Below are 22,713 nucleotides of genomic sequence, written 5' to 3'. Positions count from 1 at the left end.
GGCTTCCTACGACCGATGTAAGTCTCCTACGGCATCGTATCGTGGGCGCATATTTACGCTGGCCGCAAGGGGCACTCCAATTGATTTACGATTTGAATATGCAAATGAGTGAGATACGCCGATTCACGAACGTACTTCTGCCGGCGCATTAATATACGCAGTTTACGTAAGTCGTACGTAAAGTTAAGCCTCATAAAGCAGTTGTAAGTCATGTTAAGGTATGGACCAGGGAACCGACGTCGTATTTTACGTCGTTTACGTAGTCGTTCACGTCGTAGGCAGTGATTCAACGTATCTTAGGGAGTATTTCCGACGTGATTCTGAGCATGCGCACTGGGATGCGTCCACAGGACGGCGCATGCGCCGTTCGTTCGGCCCATCATTTGCATGGGGTCACGCTTCATTTAAATGGATCACGCCCACTTAAATGGATTACGCCTACGAATTTACGTTACGCCGGCGCAACGTTGGGAGTATTTGCTTTGAGAATACTGTGCTCGCCGCTCTGCCATACGTCGGCGTAGCATATATTCGATACGCTACGCCGGCATAACTATGTGCCGCTCTACGTGAATCCGGGCCATAAATGGCATTCTTAGACCATACTGTATGTTATAAAATTGCTACCTTCAGGTGACTGGACACTGGTAAAAAGCTTGCTAAGGTCCCCCTTATAGTGTATCCATACAAAGAAGTTCTTAAGCCATAGGAGCCTTTTCATGGCAACAGACATCGTGCCCACCCGTGAAAGCTGCCCTATGCAGTCTTCCTAGGCATCCACTGAGAAACTAAAAACTCAAGAAAAATCTTCCAGTAATTGGTAAATGGCCAGATCTTCTGGGTCTGATTCTCTGGAACGGAGCATGAGCTTCTTACACACTTTGGAAAACGTCTACTACAGCCACCAGCATCTGCAGAGCTGCTCAAACCAGAAAGAAGAGTGCTTTAAAGAAGGCATTTAACCTCTTATTTGTGGTGCCTTTCAAGACTGGAACCTCATCCATTGAGATTGTGGTGTCCTATTTAAGTAAGAAACAGCTGGGTCAACAGCCAGAGACATCCATTTATTGTAGAATTCAACCTCTATTAGGTACTGGGTAGCTTCATAGTGAAAATACCTTTTCCATGTGAGTTTAATCAGCAAACATGGGCTCTTGTAAGTGAGGTTGCTCAGGAAAGGACTGAATTTTTGTCACCATGATCCAAAACCAGTCAATTTGATGGAAGGAATCCAGCAGCGTAAGTTAGGGTTAGCGCATACCACATCTGTCAGAAAGCCCACTGTGGTCTTCTGCCCCTGAGACAGCCCTGGACCTTGAGAATGCTCCAGGAAGAACTCATTTACTGATGATCAAAAAAAGGAAAAAGGGAAAGGAAAGCAACCATGTTTGTGTCCCAGACATTGCACACTAGAACCCCTAACACCTAAGCCTCCCTTGAAACAAAAGATATGGAAGTCTGTGCCCCTGCCCCACCCCCGAAACAGTGAAAACACTAGATAAAGGGCAGGGATTCAGAGCTAAACTGACCCTTTGGGGAGAGATTGCAGGACAAACTTTTTAAAGGGGCCCTCGCTACTTGATTAAGGGATTTGGAAGCCTATTCAAATTACCCCCCCCCCACCTCTCTGCTTGCATTCAACTATAAACAGAGGCACTTGCCATGTCTATAGCTGCAGGACCAGCAGTCCAGTCTTCCCCCATCATGGAGGGTTTGCCTTACAGGACCCTCCACCAGGACTTGACCCCCCTGGATCATTACCAAGGATCACTGCCTTGGATCTCTACAGCGCCCTGTCAGAGGTCATTGGATACACTGGAGAGATCACTGCCCACATAATCCAGCGCCAACTGTCAGATATTACATGCTGCCATTACTTTTATGCAGAATATGGTCTCCTCTTGGCCTGATGGCCGTAGTGATTGATCCGGATAAAGTCCACCTCTGCCCACAAAGGGGTGTAAGAAACAGGCTAAAAGTCATAGGAACAGACTTTACAAGAGAGATCTTCAGAGAAAACAAGAGGCATGAGCATCACCTAAGGACACTAACTAAAAAACTGAGGGTTATCTGAGCTGGGAGATGTTACGTCTGGCATATTCCTGCTTTTTTGGCCAATGTCCATTCGTCTGAAAGTGGCAGTATAAGTAGTCATACATATGAAATCCTGTGTGTCTGTGATGTACAATTAAAGTAATACAGGTTTAACGGATGCCTTATTTCTGCCTATGAACAGCATTACTCTTATTGAGGCGTCAGATTGGATTTAACCGAATTGCCCAATGAAATCAAAAATTTGTCAGTGTCTATTGGAATTAATTTACCTAGTCATAAAAAAAAAAATTTGAAAAGTATTGCTGTAAAAAATATAAAAAGCATTGCTGCATTTGTTCTTGTAACTGTCATAGAGCAAGCATCTCAACCTCTACTGTATTTGAAACAAAACTGGTTTGAGCCCTGGTTCACACTGGGTACGATTTGGAACGATTTGAGATGCGATTTGACATGTCAAATCGCATCTCAAATCGGCGGCAATTGTCGGCAATGGCACTGTCCTAATCAGTGCGACGCCGCATCTGCGATTTCAAAAAGTAGTTCCTGTACTACTTTTTGCGATTTCGGGCCGCGATTTACATTAAATTGCGGCCGAAATCGCGGCAAAATCGCGGCTGCAAAATCGCGGCAAAATCGCGCATTTTACCACGATTTTGAATTCGCAGCAGTGTGAACCTAGGCTCAATAAAGCAAAAAATGCCCTGCAAAGTTGGGGTTCTCAAATGTTCACTGAATAGTTACCTGGTACACAAGGCAATGCCAGGCCAGATATTGCTTCTCTATTCCACAATCACTGGGAACGTCAGTATTTTATAATGTAACTAGGAGCTTCATTAATGGACTGGAATACACCAACATGACATAACACTGCAGGAAAGACTTTCACAATTCTACACCACAGCTGTCAGCAATGATTTCAAAAGTAGTTGTCCAAGGCTTTATGTTTGTGGTTGACTTCCATATTTCCTACAGTATATGTTTCACAAGTTAACTTTTAATATGATTGTCCAAATATATACAGCTTGTGAAGGATGCCACGGATGGAACCTGGATGGGAGATGTGTACTTACATTATTTGGGTTGTGGTCCCTTCAAAGAGGACTAATTGGTAAATCCTGGTATAAGGACTGGAATTCGCAGGCTCGGAGAGATTTTGGGAGGGAATCAAGCCTCCAACCCTGACTACAGGTACTGTTATGCTGAATTAATTAAGTCGCCTGCAAGAGGGGGCTGAAAGGGGCAGGAAGCAATCAGCAGGTGCCTGAGAGATGGTGAGTGGGAAAAGACACTTATGTGAGGATTGTGTACTGTCTAAATACTAAAACAATTCTGGGTTTCTGGATCTTTGAAGCAGGCAGGGGACTTTAAAACTCTGTAAAATGGACAAGTTTCATGGGCAGTAAACTGAAACCTTTATGTTGTGTACCAGGAGTATGACCTGCTTTGCTTATTGTTTCATGCTGAAAGAAGCGGTTTCTAATTAATCTTTTGGAAAATAAAGACTGTCACTTTTACCAACACGGTTGCTGGTGATCCCGGGCTCTCCAATGTAACGAGCTATACAATTACAACACAGATGCTTGTTGCTATTAGAGCTGCACGATTCTGGCTAAAATGAGAATCACGATTTTCTTGCATAGAAGATAGATCACGATTCTCTCACGATTCTCGCGGCATTACATCTTTCACATTAAAAAAAATTGGGCTAACTTTCTTTTTAATTGAAGTGTATTTTTTCCCCAAAAAAAAAAATATATAAAATTGTAAAAAATAAATAAAAAACTACTGACACGGTCTACACCTCATCGGTGCAAGTGACCGAAGGCACAGAGCCCAGAAGGAAGACCGGGCGAAGATGGAAGCGCCCGGGACCTGCCGGACAGATCACAGATCGAAGCACTGGAAGGCTCAGTCTGACAATTTAAGTGTACCCTAATGTGCTAATATGCTGTGCATATTTGTACAATATGGCATAACCTACCTCAGGGCCTCTAAAAAGTAGTAATCTTAGCGAAGTTTACTACCGCTTTATTATCACAGGATCCCAGGAGCCTCTCATGGGGCCCCCTACTGACCCGGTGGCCCTTGGGCAGTGCCTAAGTGCATAGTTGCCAACATTTCAAAAAATATTTTTAAGGGACACTTTTTTTTACAAGTGCTATATTTAGAGTAGCTGAGATCCCAGATGTTCCTATATACATCACAGTAGGAATCACAAAATTAAATAAGTACTAATAATGGGCAGAACAAATATGAGGACTGAGAAGATTTCCTTTAGTTGAACTAACAAAAGTGTGCCCATTCTAAAGCTGGAAATCTTAAGGATATTCAGTATAATTTTAAAGAACTGTTTTTGTGGGTAAGAGGCATAGGAGAGGAGTAGGAAAGGTATAAATCTGGGAAGTATGTGCAGGTGATGGAGAGGAATGTGGAGGGTCTAACAGTGGGCACTATGTACAGAAGAGGAGTGTGGAGGGTATGACAGTGGGCAGTATGTACAGGAGAGGAGTGTGGGGGGTATGACAGTGGGCAGTATGCACAGCAGAGGAGTGTGGAGGGTATGACAGAGGTTGGTATGTACCAGAGAGGAGTGTAGAGGGTATGAAAGTGGGCAGTATGTACAGGAGAGGAGTGTGGAGAGTATGACAGTGGGCAGTATGTACAGGAAAGGAGTGTGGAGGGTATGATGGGAGGCGGTATGTAGAGGAGAGGAATGTGGAGAGAAAGATAGTTGGCAGTATGTGTGAAGGGTAAGGTTGTGTTACAGTATGTACAGGAGAGGAGTGTGGAGGGTAAAGTTGGGTTACAGTATGTACAGGAGAGGAGTGTGGAGGGTAAAGTTGGGTTACAGTATGTACAGGAGAGGAGTGTGAAGGGTATGACAGTGAGCAGTATGTACAGGAGAGGAGTGTGGAGGGTATCACAGTGGGCGGTATGTACAGGAGAGGAGTGTTGATGGTATGATAGTGGGCAGTATGTACAGGAGAGGAGTGTAGAGGGTATGATGGGGGCAGTATCTACAGGAGAGGAGTGTGTAGGGTATGATAGTGGGCAGTATGCACAGGAGAGGAGTGTGGAGGGTATGATAGTGGGCTGTATGCACAGGAGAGGAGTGTGGAGGGTATGACAGTGAGCAGTATGTACAGGAGAGGAGTGTAGCTGGTATGATACTGATCAGTATGTACATTAAATGAGTGTGGAGGGTAAGACAGTGAGCAGTAGGTACAGGAGAAGTGTGGGGAGGATATGACAGTAGGCAGTATGTACAAGAGAGATGTGTGGAGGGTATGACAGTGGGTCCTATGTATAGAAGAGAAGTGTAGAGGGTATGACAGTGGGCACTATGTATAGGAGAGAAGTTTGGAGGGTATGACAGTGAACAGTATGTACAGGAGAAGAGCGTGGAGGGTATGATGGTGGGCACTATGTATAGGAAAGAAGTGTGGAGGGTATGACAGTGGGCACTATGTATAGGAGAGGAGTGTGGAGGGTATGACAGTGAGCAGTATGTACAGGAGAGGAGTGTGGAGAGTCCAATAGGGGGCACTATGTATAGGAGAGGAGTGTGGAGAGTGGGATAGTGGGCACTATGTACAGGAGAGGAGTGTGGAGGGTAGGACAGTGAGCAGTATGTACAGGAGAGGAATGTGTAGAGTGCGATAGTGGGCACTATGTACAGGAGAGAAGTGTATGACAGTGGGCACTATGTACAGGAGAGGAGTGTGTAGGGTATGACAGCGGGCTCTATGTATAGGAGAGAAGTGTGGAGGGTATGACAGTGAGCAGTATGTACAGGAGAGAATGTACAGGTGAGGAGGGTGAAGGAATCTGGGAAGGAAAAATGTAAATGTTTGTGGAAGGATGTTTAGGAAATGCGTAGTGGTTAAGCGGTACATACATTGAAATCTATATATATATTGATATTACGCTAATTAAGCAGAGACCAGCCATAGTCGATCTATGTATGGGCTAGCTGGTTTTACACAAGTCAATCTATTATCTGACTTTTCCCAAAACAATCAGTGCTGCCAGCTATAGTTAGCAACACTGATCATTGTATTCACAGGCAGAACACAATAACACTGCAGAAGTGATTCCCCCATCCACAGGTCAGCAGGTGAGAGGGTGTGTGGGGACAGGCTGGGGAGAGATACTAGTCAGTCCCTTGGAAGGCCCTGGCTAGTATCAGAGCCAGATACACACAGGTTACATACGCCACGATCGTTAGAGCGAGAGCAATAATTCTAGAACTAGACCTCCTCTGTAACACTAAACATGTAACCTGTAAAAAAAGTTAAAGCATCGCTTAGGACAGTGGTCATCAACCCTGTCCTCAGGGCCCACTAAAAGGCCAGGTTTGCAAGATAACTGAAATACATCACAGGTGATATCATTTGCTGCTCAGTGACTGCAGTATTCTAGTCTGCATCTCCCCAAGGTAATACATAAAACCTGGCCTGTTAGTGGGCCCTGTGGACAGGGTTGATGACCGCTGGCTTAGAATACAAAAAAAATCATGTTAACTTTAGTGTTTTTTTTACATATATAGGGGCAGATCCACGTACATCGGCACATTTTTCCGCCGTGCGTAGCGTATCTAAGATACACTACGCCGCAACTTACTTTTTTTTTCGAATCCTCAAAGAATGCGCGCCGTAAGTTACGGCGGCGTAGTGTATCTTTGGCGGCGTAAGGGCGTGCAATTCAAATCGATGTGATGGGGGCGTGTTTTATGTAAATACGTCGTGACCCGACGTAAACAACGTTTTTTTTGCGCCGTCCGTGGGGGTATCCCAGTGCGCATGCTCGAAATTAAACCGGAACAAGCCAATGCTTACGACGGTGACGTCATTCTACGCAAATCCCTATTCGCGTACGACTTACGCAAACGACATAAAAAAAACAAATTTTGACGCGGGAACGACGGCCATACTTAACATTGAGTACGCCACAATATAGCAGCTTTAACTATACGCCGGAAAAAGCCGAACGCAAACGACGTAAAAAAATGCGCCGCCTGGACGTACGTTCGTGGATTGCCGTATCTGGCTAATTTGCATACTTGACGCAGAATTAGACGGAAATGCCACCTAGTGGCCAGCGTAAATATACACCTACGATCCGACGGCATACTAAGACGTACGCCTGTCGGATCGATCCCTCATTCCGTGGATACAAAACAAAGATACGACGCGGGAACTTTGAAATTACGCGGCGTATCAATAGATACGCCAGCGTAATTTCTTTGTGGATCTGCCCCCATAATGTTTGAGGGTTCTGAGTAATTTTCTATCAAAAAACAAAAGATTATTTTACATGTAGGAGAGAAGTGTCAGAATTGGCCTGGGTGACAAGGGGTTAATTACCATAAGTAATATACAAATAATTATTATAAGCACTGTGATCTCATCCTCGCAGTCTGCTGCTGCAGAGTGTGTCAGCTTGTATTTAAAACTGGTCGCTTTGTATGTAGCTTCTGACAGGCTGCGCAAGCAGCCCCGTATCTCTGGAACCATAAATGATAGAAGCCCCATATTTTGAACAGTTGTGTTATGGGTCTTCAGGTACTTACCCCCCAAATGTGTAGTCTCTGTGACCCTTGGTCCCCGAGCTACAATCCTCCAAGTCGATCTTTTTTTTTTTTTGGGCAAATGGGCCTATCTTGAGGAAGGGGCCTGGAGCTGCAGCTCCATCAGCCCCTATGTTAATCTGGCCCTGCCGGGGTGTGTGTGTTGCAGTGTTCCTAGCTCCGGGGGCCACGTTGATCTGGAGCATTACTCTACCTCGCAGACTCAGTAGGCAGACTGAGTCTGCAATTTGCAAGTGGTCCTGGGCTGTCCGTCCCGTGGGAGAGCCTGTCTGGGGGATACAGAGCACGAGGCTAGTGTCTCAGGAGAGGCCTACTTGCTCATTGAGGGACGCTTGGTATCTGAGAGGCTGGACGATGGTCGCCTGTCAGTTCCTGACATAACTAAAGCTGTTTGAAGGAGATCCAGGTGCTAAATCCAGTTGAGAAGGATTTTGGACCGAGACTATCTCCACCTTTGGGAGGGTCTGTGGCAGAGACTTCACCCTAAAGTTTCCGAGTGACACCCTGGCTGCTGGGCTGGTGAGAGAGGCCTGTCCATGTGCGCTGTACCCACTCTGGGTGGAGTGGCGAAGAAAGTTGTCGTTGGAAGCAGGACTGTTTCCAGTAATCAGTTAACCCTGAATCTGCCATCTTCCATTTCTTCTATCCCTCCACCTATTGCTGCTTTTTCCATTTTTACCCCATTGGGTAATAAAGCACAGAAAGACATCGACAGTGTGGACATTAACTTTATTACAGCTCTCATCCAGTACCCTAAACAGCAGAAAGATAGAGATAACGTGCCGCCCAAATCAAACCAGCAGCTCCTTGGGGGGGTAGTGCTACATTACTATACAAAACAACAACGTTGCAATGAGATACAGTCAGTGCTCAAGTAGGAAAAAAAGATACACAGTCTCATTGTAGGGAGTTTTAGGAATGTGCTTTCCACTTAAAAATTCTCTTTTGTAATTTTGATTACAAAAAACAGTATCCACGGCTTCCGAATACACAGTATCCACCTTCATATAACCTTTATTAAAGTGGAGTTCCACCCAAAAGTGGAACTTCCGCTCATTGTACTCCTCCCCCCCTCTGGTGCCGTATTTGGCACCTTTCGGAGGGGAGGGGGGACAGCATACCTGGCTTTCACAGGTATGTTTTCCCCACTTCCAGGAGCCTCAGCCGCAGGTATTGACATCACGGCTAGGGCTCCCTCCTCCTCCCCTGGCTGCCGGACCAGTAGGAGAGAGGAGCGGAGCCTCATGCATGCGCAGTAGGGCTTTCGGCATGAAGCCGAAAAGCTACACTACCAGGTTCCCTTTCTCGCAATGGAGGCGACATGCACCCAACAGCTGATGGAAACATCAGCTGCGGTGCCGACATCACTACTCCAGGACTATTTAAAGATAGTAAAATTAGGTATTCACAAACTTTCCTTACAGACTTACTATATCACATAGAATGGCTGGGCAGGTTCTTCCTGGATGCCAGTTGATATGATATGGCAAGATAATAAAGAAAACATTTGTGAGTATGACATTTTACTTTTTCACTAAAGATTATATGAAGGCGTCACACAATGCTTGTGCACTGTTTGTTCTATAAAATAGATACTGTATTTGCTGGCGTATAAGACTACATTTTACACTTAAAAAAACTGGCAAAAAAATAGGATTTTTATAACAGCTTACCTGTAAAATCCTTTTCTTTTGAAGTACATCACGGGACACAGAGAAGCATAGTAATTACTATGTGGGTTATAGAGAGTACCTTCAGGTGTGGACACTGGCACGCCCTTAAGGCAAGAAGTTCCCTCCCCTATATAACCCCTCCCATACCGGGAGTGCCTCAGTTTTGTAGCAAGCAATAAGTGTCCCAAATACCCCAAAAGAGGGGCGGGTGCTCTGTGTCCCGTGATGTACTTCAAAAGAAAAGGATTTTACAGGTAAGCTGTTATAAAAATCCTATTTTCTTTATCGTACATCACGGGACACAGAGAAGCATAGTAATTACTATGTGGGACGTCCTAAAGCAATGCTATGAGGGGAGGGAGACCCCAAGAAATAAGCCGGGCGCCATCAGACATGAGGAATCAAACTGCAGCCTGCAGCACACTGCGCCCAAAGGCGCTCTCCTCATTCTTTCTTATGTCCAATTGATAAAACTTAGTGAAAGTATGGACAGACGACCATGTCGCGGCCTTGCAGACTTGAGCCATGGAGGCTTGATGATGCACTGCCCAGGAAGTACCCACCGCTCTAGTGGAATGTGCTTTAACCTTAAACGGGGGAACCTTTCCCCTCAAGCCATAGGCTTGAGTAATGACCTGCCGAATCCATTTGGAGATAGTGGACTTCGACGCTGCCTGCCCACATCTGGGACCTTCTGGCAGGATAAACAATGTATCAGTTTTCCGGACCTGAGCAGTAGCCTTAAGATAGATCTTAACTGCTCTTAATACGTCTAGCGTATGTAAAGACTTCTCCCTTGCAGAACTAGGTTCTGAGAAAAAAGACGGGAGAACAAGATCCTGATTCAAATGAAATTTTGAAACAACTTTAGGTAGGAAAGCCGGGTGGGGCCGTAGGACCACTCTATCCTTATGGAATATAAGGTACGGTTCCTTACAAGACAAGGCCGCCAACTCCGAAACCCTCCTGGCGGAGGTTATGGCTACCAAAAATATCACCTTCCTGGTCAGAAGGACCAAAGGAATATGAGCCAAGGGCTCAAATGGTTGTTTCTGTAAGACAGAAAGGACCAGATTCAGATCCCATGGACACAAGGGAATCTTGACTGGTGGACTAAGCCGGATCATACCTTGCAAAAAGGTTTTGATCAGGGAATGTGTAGCTAGTGGCCTTTGGAAAAAAATCGATAAGGCCGAGATCTGGCCCTTAATGGTGCTTAGGGCCAACTTCATGTCTGCCCCTAACTGCAGAAACTCCAGAATTCTGCCAATGAGATACCTCCGGGGATGCCAACCCCTGGTCTCGCACCAGGCCACATAAGATTTCCAAACTCGGTAATAGATAAGTCTGGATGCCGGTTTTCTGGCATTAATCAAAGTAGATGCCACCGCATTAGAGAGACCCCTTTTCTTTAAGATATGGGACTCAATAGCCAAACCGTCAAATTGAGAGACGGTAAGGAAGGATGGAATATTGGCCCCTGGGACAATAGGTCTGGCCGAAGCGGAAGGGACCACGGTTGCCCCACGGACATCCTTACAATGTCCGCGAACCAGGCCCTTCTGGGCCACGCTGGAGCCACCAGAATCACTGGTCTTCCTTCCGACTTTACCCTGCGAAGAAGACGGGGTAATAATTGCAGCGGAGGAAACGCATACATTAGGGAGAACTGGTCCCATGGGAACACCAGTGCATCCGTGCCGTAAGCAAGTGGATCCCTTGTCTGGGACAGAAAGTTGCCCACCCTTGCATTGAACCTCGATGCAAAGAGATCGACATCTGGTGTTCCCCACCTCTGACAAATGCTCTGGAAGATGTCGGGGTGAAGAGTCCATTCCCCTGGAAGCACCTGTTGGCGGCTTAGGTAGTCTGCTCGCCAATTGTCTATTCCCGGAATGAACACTGCAGATATGCATGGGACATATTTCTCTGCCCAGGTCAGGATTCGATTCACCTCTCTTTGGGCTGCACGACTTCTTGTGCCCCCCTGGTGATTTATGTATGCCACGGCAGTGACATTGTCTGATTGAATCCTGACCGGAAGACCCTTCAACCTGTCTGACCAAGCTGACAGGGCTAGATAGACTGCTCGAATTTCCAGCAGATTTATGGGTAGAGACCTCTCGGAGGCTGACCATTTCCCCTGGAGAGACAAACCTCCCAGGACTGCACCCCAGCCTAGCAGACTGGCGTCCGTGGTCACAACCTGCCATGTCACGGGAACAAAGGACTTCCCCTTTAGCAGGTTCCGGGGAACCAGCCACCAACAAAGGCTCTGCCGGACTGACCGGGAGAGAGACATAGGGAGATCCAAGGCTTGAACCTTTTTGTTCCAAGCGGACAGAATGGCATGTTGAAGCTCCCTTGAGTGGAACTGCGCAAATGGGACGGCCTCGAACGAGGCTACCATCTTTCCCAGTAACCTCATACAGAGGCGAATGGGAGGCTGACGCTTTGCTTTGACTAGTTGAACTAGTTCTCTTAAAGCCTCGAACTTCCTTTGGGGCAGGAAGACCCTTTTTAGCTTTGTGTCTATGAGTAGACCCAAATATTCGAGCCTTTGCACAGGCATTAAGGCTGACTTGTCCAGGTTGAGAACCCAACCCATGGATTCCAGAAATTTTACGGTTCTGTGTACCGCTGAGTTTAGATCGGCCACTGATCGGTCTACTACCAATAGGTCGTCTAGATAGGCTACTATGGATATGCCTTGAGACCTTAGATAGGCTAACAGTGGAGCCAATACTTTCGTGAAAACACGAGGAGCGGTGGCCAGACCAAAAGGTAAGGCCACGAATTGGAAGTGGCGCTGATTTACCGCGAAGCGAAGCAGCTTCTGATGGTCGAGAAAGATAGGAACGTGCAAGTATGCGTCCTTTATATCGATGGACGCTAGTAGTTCCCCTCCTTGCAGGGAGGCCACCACTGACCTGATCGATTCCATCCGGAATGATTGGACCCTTAGGAACTTGTTTAAGGCCTTGAGGTCCAGGATGGGTCTTACATCCCCGTTTGGTTTGGGGACGGTGAAGAGATTGGAATAAAACCCCAAACCTTGTTCTTCCACTGGCAGCTCTCTGATTACCCCTTGGGATAACAGATGATCTAAGGCCAATGCTAAGGACCTTCTTTTGCCGAGGTCCTTTGGGACGTTCGAGGTTAAGAAGCGCGGCGGAGGAAATTCGCTCAACTCCAGCTTGTAGCCCCCGGAGACCGTAGAGAGGACCCACCTGTCTTGGATCCTGTCTAGCCAAGCCTCCGCAAACAGCTGAAGTCTTCCCCCCACCCGGCTGAGTGGGGGAGAACCTTCATAATGCTGACTTAGTTGCTGGCTTGGCCTGTGGCTTACGGTTCCAAGGTTTTTTGGAAGCCTGAGGCTGGCCCTGTGGCTATCTTCCAGGAGGCCGTCGGAACTGCCTGGTACCGGAAGTACTAGGGATAGGAGAGGAGGATCGCTTAAAGGAGGGGGGACCCCTAAACCTTTTCTTTACTGGCAACAGTGTACTTTTGCCACTGGAAATTTTCTGAATGTAAGCATCCAGATCTTCCCCAAACAAACGCTCTCCATGAAAGGGAAACCCCGCCAGTAATTTTTTACACGGGGCTTCAGCAGACCAGTTCTTCAGCCAGAGTAACCTGCGCATATGAACTAGCGAGAGAGTGAGACGTGAGGACTGCTGAATGGAGTCCTTAATAGCATCTATGGCAAAACATAATGCTCTGGGAAACTCAGCCAAATTCTGGGCCTGTTGTGCCGGCAATTCCTTTAAGACCCCTTTAAACTGGTCCTTCAAGGCCTGGCAAATCCCAATAGCCGCAATTGCAGGCTGGGTTATTCCTCTCGCCGAAGCAAAAGAGGTTTTTAATAAAGTCTCTAATCTCTTGTCTGTCGGATCTTTGAATACCAGAACATTGTCTACTGGACAGGTCAAAGATTTGTTTACGCAGGACACAGCTGCGTCAACCTTGGGGATGCCCCATCTTTTAGTGAATTGTTCCTCCATGGGGTATAAAACCGAAAACTTCTTAGGAGGAAGAAAATATCTATCTGGATGTTCCCAATCCTTGTAGATAAGCCCTTCCAGCAGGGGGTGAACCGGGAAGCAATAATTAGCTTGAGGAGCTTTTAAGGAGCCTAAAGATGAGACTGCACTTGAAGCTGGTTCTGAAAGTGGCAACTTGAAGGCCGAACGGACCATCTCAGTGAGGGACTGGACCAACAATTTTTCGGATTGCGACGCCGAAAAGGGTTCTCCCAAAGTGGAATCCTCAGAGTCCACTACTTCCAGCTGACCTTCTGCCAGATCTCCAGAGGGTAAATCAACCTCTTCTGAGGATGCATGCCCCAAATCGAGGGACTCCTCAGAGGGAGAGGGGGACCTTGTGCGTTTTTCCCTTGAGAGAGAGGATGCAATCAAGGTCGCTAATCTCTGCTCCAGACCCCCCATAGCTGAGGCCAGAGCCTCCTGTGTCACAAAAACTGGAGCAAGTGGGACAAGGGCAGAACAGGCATCTGACAGCCCTGATGGTTCACCCTGGGCCTCCTTCAATTTTTCAGGAGAGGAAGCAGCCGCAGGAGCATGCCCGAGATCCTCTGAGCCAGATGGCGATCCCTTTGCTTTTTTGCTTCTAGTCCCTGAGCCTTTAGCCATGATAAAGCTGAGGTTCTCACAATAGTTGCAACTACTTGCGAACCTATAGACCAGCACTGACGCTGCTATTTGATGGTTGGCAAGGTGCAGAGCCCACTATGCGCCTTAAGCAAATGTCACTGTCCACCACCAGTACTAAATACTGAAGTATGTGCACAAGATCTCTGTGTCCACCGTCAGCCAGAACCAGTTAGGTGGACTGGAGCATATAAGGACTAGGTGTATCACCTGACCTGCTCTGTCCTGTAATCTCAAGTCTCATAGAGAACAGCTGAGATAGACCCCCTGCGCGCATGCGCACGCGCGCGCCGCTGTTAGGCGTGCACCACGAGGCTACGCGCGCACACGTAGCCGCACGCGCGCACATGTCGTCACACGCATCTCACGGAGCACGCCGCGCACATTCGTGCGCATCGGAGCAGCGTACAAAAAAATCATTTGTGCGCGCGCGTGCGCCTAAGACACATCAATGTCGCGCGTGCATGACGCTGCGCGCCATGCATGAGGATGGAACACCACAGCTCCATGTGAGAACCAGGTAAGCCAAGTGAAGCCAAACATTTTGGACAACTTTTTTCTGCTTTTAACCTGCACAGGAGGGGCTAACTACCTGACTAGAGATACCCCTCCTCCCCACAACACACAGGACCATATAGGAGAAGCACAGACAGTTAGCTTTAGCAAACATAATGGCTCAAATAAAGGAAGGTTACTCCTAGGACCAAGTCCTGAAGCACCTTCACTTACCTGATCCAACGCTGCAGGACTCTGCATAACAGACAGTCCAATCTTCACCCATCACGGAGAGCAGCGTCTATAGACCTTCAGGGACCGGGGTCCATGGACATGAACACCACACCCCTGGACCCATATCGCACCCTGTCAGTAAACTTTTGGTATTAGGAAATTGACCAAAGTACTGAATAACCAGGATCCAGCTCTCAAAGAGAAGCATTACAGGCCAAACCCCGTTCTTCTTAACCGGGGCCCGGGTACCGTCCACTTTGGCTCAGAAGCACTTTGGACGTATCCGGATTTCATGGAGGCTTTTTACATCCAATATGGATCCCTCCAGTGGAGCTCCTTGGAGCACATGTTCACTCGTGACCAACACCTTAGACACTGGCAAAAAACTGAGGCACTCCCGGTATGGGAGGGGTTATATATGGGAGGGGTTATATAGGGGAGGGAACTTCTTGCCTTAAGGGCGTGCCAGTGTCCACACCTGAAGGTACTCTCTATAACCCACATAGTAATTACTATGCTTCTCTGTGTCCCGTGATGTACGATAAAGAAAGCAGGGGTCGTCTTATACGTCGGGTCAGCTGCTCGGATGCCTGCTGGATGTGCAGTAATACTGTATGTAGCTTCGGCTACATACAGTATATACCGCTTAGCCAATCCTGGTGAGCGATGTATTCAAATGAATACAGAGCCTGCTCGGATTGGAGTAACAACCTCTGCCATTCCAAGCAGGCTACATACAGTAGCCTGCTCTGATTGGCTTTGAGAGTCAGAGAGGCGTGGGCTGATGATGTTACAGCCTCTGCCAATCCAAGCAGGCTTTGTATTCATTAATAGAATACATTGCTCGTCGTGATTGGCTCTAGCTCCAGCAAGAATGAAGAAGAATATGGCTCCAGAAGGAAGAAATATGAAGCGTTGGAAGCCTCAGAAGGGGGGTCGTCTTATACGGTGAGTACAGGCAAAAAATATTTAAAAAAAAATTTAAAATTAGGAGGTCGTCTTATACGCCGGGCCGCCTTATACACCGGCAAATACGGGTAAATAAATAAAAACGCACTGTTAATTCAATTTTAAAGGAGCTTTTTTGGAACTTACAAATAATGAAAACACATTGGCTCTGTTAATATACACAGGCAAATTAAGCAATTGGGTAAATAAACCATTTCAATTTTTTTTCCTTTGGCTCTCTGATTACTGGGACTGTCAATTACATTTCCCTATATTTTCTCAAAATCATATGCAGCTATAAACGTTCTTTGCAAATGCTGTTAAATCCAAAAAGTACCCTAACCCCCTTTTAGATGTACACATTGCCTATGCCACATCATAGTTGGATGAGAGAAATAAACTAGGAGTATCCTTAACGGGGATGCTTTTAGGATGAGTTTTCACTTATGCGAATTGGATGCAGGGTTTCTCCACATCCAATTCGCATAGCAGGAGATTGTGACCGACTCTCTTTGGAGCCGGTTCACACATCTCCATAGTGGCTCTAGAGCGGATTGTACAGGAGCCCTGTGTGTCTTTTGGCTCGTTTCAGGTCCGAATTCAGTCCAAAATTTGGGCTGAAATCAGACCTGAAACAGTGAATGGAGACGCACCGGACTCCTGCTGTTCTAATGTGAACCCAGCCTAAATCTTCCAGCAATCTTGCAGTATCCACAGAAGGCTTATGGCATACAAATACAATATTTTAGGGTTGCTGTTATCGAAAAAAAAAACATAACAGAGCTTTGTAATGGAAAGTACATACCATGTTCAGCATAATGTTTCTCTAATTTCTCATCCAACATCTTGCAAATTCCGTCTCCAAAGTTTTGAAGTATTTTGGCCTCCTTTCCACTATGGAGGGGTAGGGGATACTTCTTCAGTGAGCTAATAGCCTATAAAGACAGAAGGTCTTAATACATAAATATTGCCCATACAGAGGCATGATATTTTTCATATTAACCATTCCAAAATTAACTGAGTAGCCAGGAAATCTAAACCATCTAGTCTTTGTGAACTGAGTATAAAAGTATAAACACAAATCTTTACACTGAAATATAACGTAAGCGGGAACTTGCAGTCAGAAAAAAAATCCTGTTGAACCCTATTCACTGTCAGCTCCAGACCGGGCAGCTTCCACCTGAAGCTAGCCAATGAGCATGTTGTTCCTCAGTACAAATCCGTGACCTTTTGCTGGTTAATTTGTAGTATACAGAACAGGCGCCTTTCATCTTGGCTGTGATGTGAAAATGCAAATCTGGCCTACTAAACAGAGACTATCTGACCTCTCTCCCATTTGCCTTCACCTTCCATTAATGACTCTCTCTGAAAGCTGCCTATATGACATGCTGCTGGTTGGAAAACTCTACATGAATGCCAGATACCCTGACTTTTTTCAGTTTACAGATTACAACCTTTTCTGAAAATATAGTATCAGCTCCTGGGGGGGGGGGGGGAATATATCCCCCCTGGCCCTCTTTTCCATGCTGTATTCTGATGTGATATACAGTAGGTGAACCCGATTTTGTGTCAATCTCGCTCTCTTTCTCGGCGAGATTGAGCACCTACGAGCCCCATCGCGGGAGCCAGCGCCGAGCTGGCTTGCCGCGATGGAGACAGAGCCGTCATAGAAGCGACGGGAGATCCGACTTGGATTCCCGCCAATTCTACACGCGTGCGGCGTTTGTTATGAATCCTGAGGGGGAAGTCCCCGCCGGATTTTAAATAAAAATCCGGCATGGGTCCCCCCCTCAGGAGCATACCGGGCCCTTAGGTCTGTTATGGGTTGTAAGGAGAGCCCCCCTACGCCGAAAAAAACGGCGTAGGGGGTCCCCCTACAATCCATACCAGACCCGTATCCAAAGCACGCTACCCCGGCCAGCCAGGAAGGGAGTGGGGACGAGCGAGCGCCCCCCCCCCCTCCTGAGCCGTACCAGGCTGCATGCCCTCAACATGGGGGGGTTGGGTGCTCTGGGGCAGGGGGGCGCACTGCGGCCCCCCACCTCAGAGCACCCTGTCCCCATGTTGATGAGGACAGGGCCCCTTCCCGACAACCCTGGCCGTTGGTTGTCGGGGTATGCGGGCGGGAGGCTTATCGGAATCTGGGAGCCCCCTTTAATAAGGGGGCCCCCAGATACCGCCCCCCCCCACCCTAAGTGAATGAGTATGGGGTACATCGTACCCCTACCCATTCACCTGCAAGAAAAGTGGTAAAAACACAAATAAACCACACAGTGTATTAAAATATTTTATTTTTCTGCTCCGGAGGCCGCCCCCTGTCTTCTTTATTAGCTCTTTTACCAGGGGGGGCTTCTTCTTTGACGTCTTCGGGTGGGTGGGGGCCGCCGTCTGGTTCTCTTCCACCGCCGGGGGGGGGGTGGCTTTTAAAAAAGCCCCCACCCCCCCGGCGGGTTTCCTCCGGCGTCTTCGGCGGGGCTCTTCTTCTTCCGCTATCCCGACGGGTCTTCTCAACTCCCCGGGGTTCTCCTTCTGTCTTCGCCGCTCTCCGTTGTTGACTCGGCGCACCCCGGTTCTTCGTCTCGCTGTCCGGTGTCTTCTTCCGTGCTGTACGTCTTCTCCTTCCGTGCTGTGATGAGTTCTTCTTCCGTGCTGTGACGTCATGTTCTTCACTTCTCTCCTTCTCCCGATGTTGACACGCCGGTCCTCCTCGCTGAAATGACGGATGCGCGCCTTGCATCGGACCTATATAGGCCTCACAGTCCCATCATGCTCTGTACCTACCCATGTGATGGTAGGTATCACATGGGTAGGTACAGAGCATGATGGGACTGTGAGGCCTATATAGGTCCGATGCAAGGCGCGCATCCGTCATTTCAGCGAGGAGGACCGGCGTGTCAACATCGGGAGAAGGAGAGAAGTGAAGAACATGACGTCACAGCACGGAAGAAGAACTCATCACAGCACGGAAGGAGAAGACGTACAGCACGGAAGAAGACACCGGACAGCGAGACGAAGAACCGGGGTGCGCCGAGTCAACAACGGAGAGCGGCGAAGACAGAAGGAGAACCCCGGGGAGTTGAGAAGACCCGTCGGGATAGCGGAAGAAGAAGAGCCCCGCCGAAGACGCCGGAGGAAACCCGCCGGGGGGGTGGGGGCTTTTTTAAAAGCCACCCCCCCCGGCGGTGGAAGAGAACCAGACGGCGGCCCCCACCCACCCGAAGACGTCAAAGAAGAAGCCCCCCCTGGTAAAAGAGCTAATAAAGAAGACAGGGGGCGGCCTCCGGAGCAGAAAAATAAAATATTTTAATACACTGTGTGGTTTATTTGTGTTTTTACCACTGTTCTTGCAGGTGAATGGGTAGGGGTACGATGTACCCCATACTCATTCACTTAGGGGGGGGGGGGCCGGTATCTGGGGGCCCCCTTATTAAAGGGGGCTCCCAGATTCCGATAAGCCTCCCGCCCGCATACCCCGACAACCAACGGCCAGGGTTGTCGGGAAGGGGCCCTGTCCTCATCAACATGGGGACAGGGTGCTCTGAGGTGGGGGGCCGCAGTGCGCCCCCCTGCCCCAGAGCACCCAACCCCCCCATGTTGAGGGCATGCAGCCTGGTACGGCTCAGGAGGGGGGGGGGCGCTCGCTCGTCCCCACTCCCTTCCTGGCTGGCCGGGTAGCGTGCTTTGGATACGGGTCTGGTATGGATTGTAGGGGGACCCCCTACGCCGTTTTTTTCGGCGTAGGGGGCTCTCCTTACAACCCATAACAGACCTAAGGGCCCGGTATGCTCCTGAGGGGGGGACCCATGCCGGATTTTTATTTAAAATCCGGCGGGGACTTCCCCCTCAGGATTCATAACAAACGCCGCACACGTGTAGAATTGGCGGGAATCCAAGTCGGATCTCCCGTCGCTTCTATGACGCGCTTGCTGGGATGTGCTGTCACTATTCCAGTGAGTGTGAGATGTCGGCGAGATCTCGGCACCCTGTTGCCGAGTATCAGCGCGACGCTGTCGTGCTAAAAGCACAATATCACAAACACCTACTGTACACTGTAAGTACCCGGATTAGACATTTTGTCTTTTCTGATGCACTTAGTCAATATTTTGATGCAATTATATCTTAACATTTCAGATATCCCCAGCATCCGCCCCTGAGGAAGTGTTTTTTACAACAAAAAAACACAGAAACGCGTCGGGCACCAAGGATGCAGTTACCTACCTCAACAAGAGGATACTCATCTAAACTTGTTACGATTTATACTTTAATATCATGTTATGTGCTGCTGAATTTACACTTGTATTTAATTCATGAATATAATCTTTTCTACTGTTTAATGAATTATGTTTATTATTATATGTATACAGTATGTTTATGTAGGTTTTATCGTGTGCACTGACACGTCACCATCCATACATTAATGTTTTATATACACATTAAACTTGATTATTTTCATTTTTACTCCCCACCTGTGAACTGCTTCATTTAAAGTCCCACTGTCCTTCCTATGTTCGTTCTGGAGGGGAGGGGGCAAAATGCCCCTTTGCCTAAGTAGACAAAAATTCTTGCACTTTCCCTGAACAGAGCCAAAACCGGGGCAAGCTCCTTGGTGAAAACCCCAGGGGTTATGGAAAGGCCAAAGGCAGGGCAACAAATTAGTAATGCTGATTGCCCACTGCAAAAAAACAGATAGCATTGATAAGATGGAAAAAATGGGAATGTGCAAGTAAGCAACCTGGATAACTACTGAGGCCACAAAATTGCCAGGAAAGTACTAGGCAATGACCAACCTGGCAGTTTCCATGCTAGACTTTTGAACCTGTAGAAACAATTTGAGAGTCTTCATATCCAGAACAACCAGGACCAAGTTCCGTTTGGGAATCCCAAAATGTTTCAACCAAAAGCCTTGAGAGCGTTCTTTGGTTGGTACAGCTGTAATGAAGATTCATGTGACGCGAGAGGGAGAGTGGCACGATTGAAAACATAAAGTAGAGAGGAGACGGGGAATGCGAAACTCCAGTTGGTAGCCCCTGCAAATGACACTTAAAGCCTCCTTCACACATTGTGCAGAGATGTACGTTTTCCTGCACGTGTTCTGAAAGGGCACAAAAAAAAAAAAAAAACACAATTGTTCTTAATGTGCCTTGTACACACCACAACACTGGTATCATGTACAGATTTTTTTCTGCACAGGAATCTGCAACTTGTATAAAAAAAAAATTTGGTGACATCAACACTGTGGTATGAACAGGGCACACAACTGATTCCCGTGAAAATGGATGCCAACGTCCATAAAAATCTCACTGAAATGTGCATGAAAACTGATGTGAAACTGATGTAAACAGTGAAATCTGTATGGTTTTATCATTATTTTTCATGCACGTATGGTTGCCCATTTCTCTGCCTTAAGCCAGGTACACACAGGCCGAATGTCAGTAACCAACGGGCGGTTAAAAAAAATGTACGACATTCGGCCTGTGTGTATGTCGATCTGCCCGACAGAAGCCAGCCACTCAGCAGACAGCTCCCGATCAGCGCTCTCAGCCAATGGCAGAGATTGCGGATCAGAGTGTTGTGGAAGGGGGAGGCGGGGCACGTACCCCTGTCAGAACACAACAACTCAGTGGGGGAGCCGTCAGTTTCACAAAAAAAAAAAAATGTGTACACGGTTTTAGATTTGGACTTAAAAGCCTGAGAGGGTTGAAAGGAACCTGTAATCTCCTTGCTCTACTTATCCCAGTAAATACCAAAGAGGTTATTACCTTTAAAGGGGAACCACTCAAGGTAATTCTTGCATGGATGTTCAGGCTATATGTTGATCCTAAACATGTGGATGGGGAAGACTCATCCTAGAAATCTGACAGAGTGGGGTTATTTTACTTAAAGTAGAGAGTGAAAAATCTGGCGCAGTTGTGCATGGTAGCCAATCAGCTTCTAACTTCAGCTTGTTCAGTTAAGTTCTAAAAAAACAACAACCTGGAAGCCGATTGGTTTTACACTCTCCTGCTTCAGGCCTGGTTCACACTTATGCATTTTTAGTGTGTTTTCAATTTTGCAGAAACACACTACAATCCATTGAACATGGTTTCCTATGGCTGTAGTTCACATCTGTGTATTTTATGGAAAGGAGCCAGGGACTTTTTTCTGGTTTTTGGTTCCATAGACTTCAATGGATCAAAAGCGTGTATTGAAAAAAAACACAAAATGCACCTACAATATGCAAACTGCATAGGTGTGAATCAGGCCTTAGTAAATCAACCCCACTGTCTGCCAAGCCTTTCACACAGTGGAGAACAACAACAAAATTGTGTCTAGCTGGAAGTGGGTGGAGTTATATGGGATATGTACCTTCAGCATTCTTTTTTGCTAGTGCCCAATCACTTGACGGTAGCTGCATATAACTCAATGTTAATGGCCCAAGATCCTGTGTCCCATATTGTATGACTAATGCCGCATACACTCGATCATTTTTAATGTTCTAGAAAAAAACAACGTTTTTTTAGACGTAATTCTGGTCAAGCCTGCCTTGCATACACATGATTGTGAAAAAAAAAATGATCGAGCAAAGCGCGGTGACATACAACACGTACGACGGCACTATAAAGGGAAAGTTCCATTCGGATGGCGCCACCCTTTGGGCTGCTTTTGCTGATTTCGTGTTAGTAAAAGTTTGGTGAGAGACGATTCGCGCTTTTCAGTCTTTGTGCTTTTTTAGTCTGTTACAGCGTGACGAATGTGCTATCTCCATTACAAACGCTAGTTTTACCAGAACGAGTGCTCCCATCTCATAACTTGCTCCTGAACATGCACGTTTTTTTCACGTCGTTAAAGCCTACACACGACCGTTTTTCACGATGTGAAAAACGACAACGTGAAAAAGGACGCAAAAAATTAGAGCATGTTCAAAAATTTTAATGCCCATTTTTCACGTCGAGAAAAATGCTCTGGAGCCTACACACGATCGTTTTTAATGACCATTTTAAAAAATGTAATTTTTCACGTCATGAAAAACGGTCGTGTGTACGCGGCATAAGAAATCTGACGTGCTTTT

At 47.1% G+C, this 22,713-nt stretch overlaps 1 protein-coding gene across 2 annotated transcripts in view; it reads right to left on the bottom strand.

The window, feature by feature from the left end:
* MUS81 (MUS81 structure-specific endonuclease subunit) overlaps positions 1 to 22,713 on the bottom strand; it is a 163,014-nt gene that overhangs the window by 70,812 nt on the left and 69,489 nt on the right. For both annotated transcript variants that reach the window (XM_040328899.1, XM_040328900.1), the window contains one exon: positions 16,471 to 16,600. In XM_040328899.1, the coding sequence (XP_040184833.1) occupies positions 16,471 to 16,600 (130 nt within the window). The remainder of the gene's footprint in view (positions 1 to 16,470; positions 16,601 to 22,713) is intronic.

This window comes from Rana temporaria, chromosome 11, assembly GCF_905171775.1.
Source record: "Rana temporaria chromosome 11, aRanTem1.1, whole genome shotgun sequence".
Lineage (NCBI taxonomy): Eukaryota > Metazoa > Chordata > Amphibia > Anura > Ranidae > Rana > Rana temporaria.
Note: the sequence above shows the minus strand (reverse complement) of the source record. Positions and strands in the feature narration are given on the sequence as shown.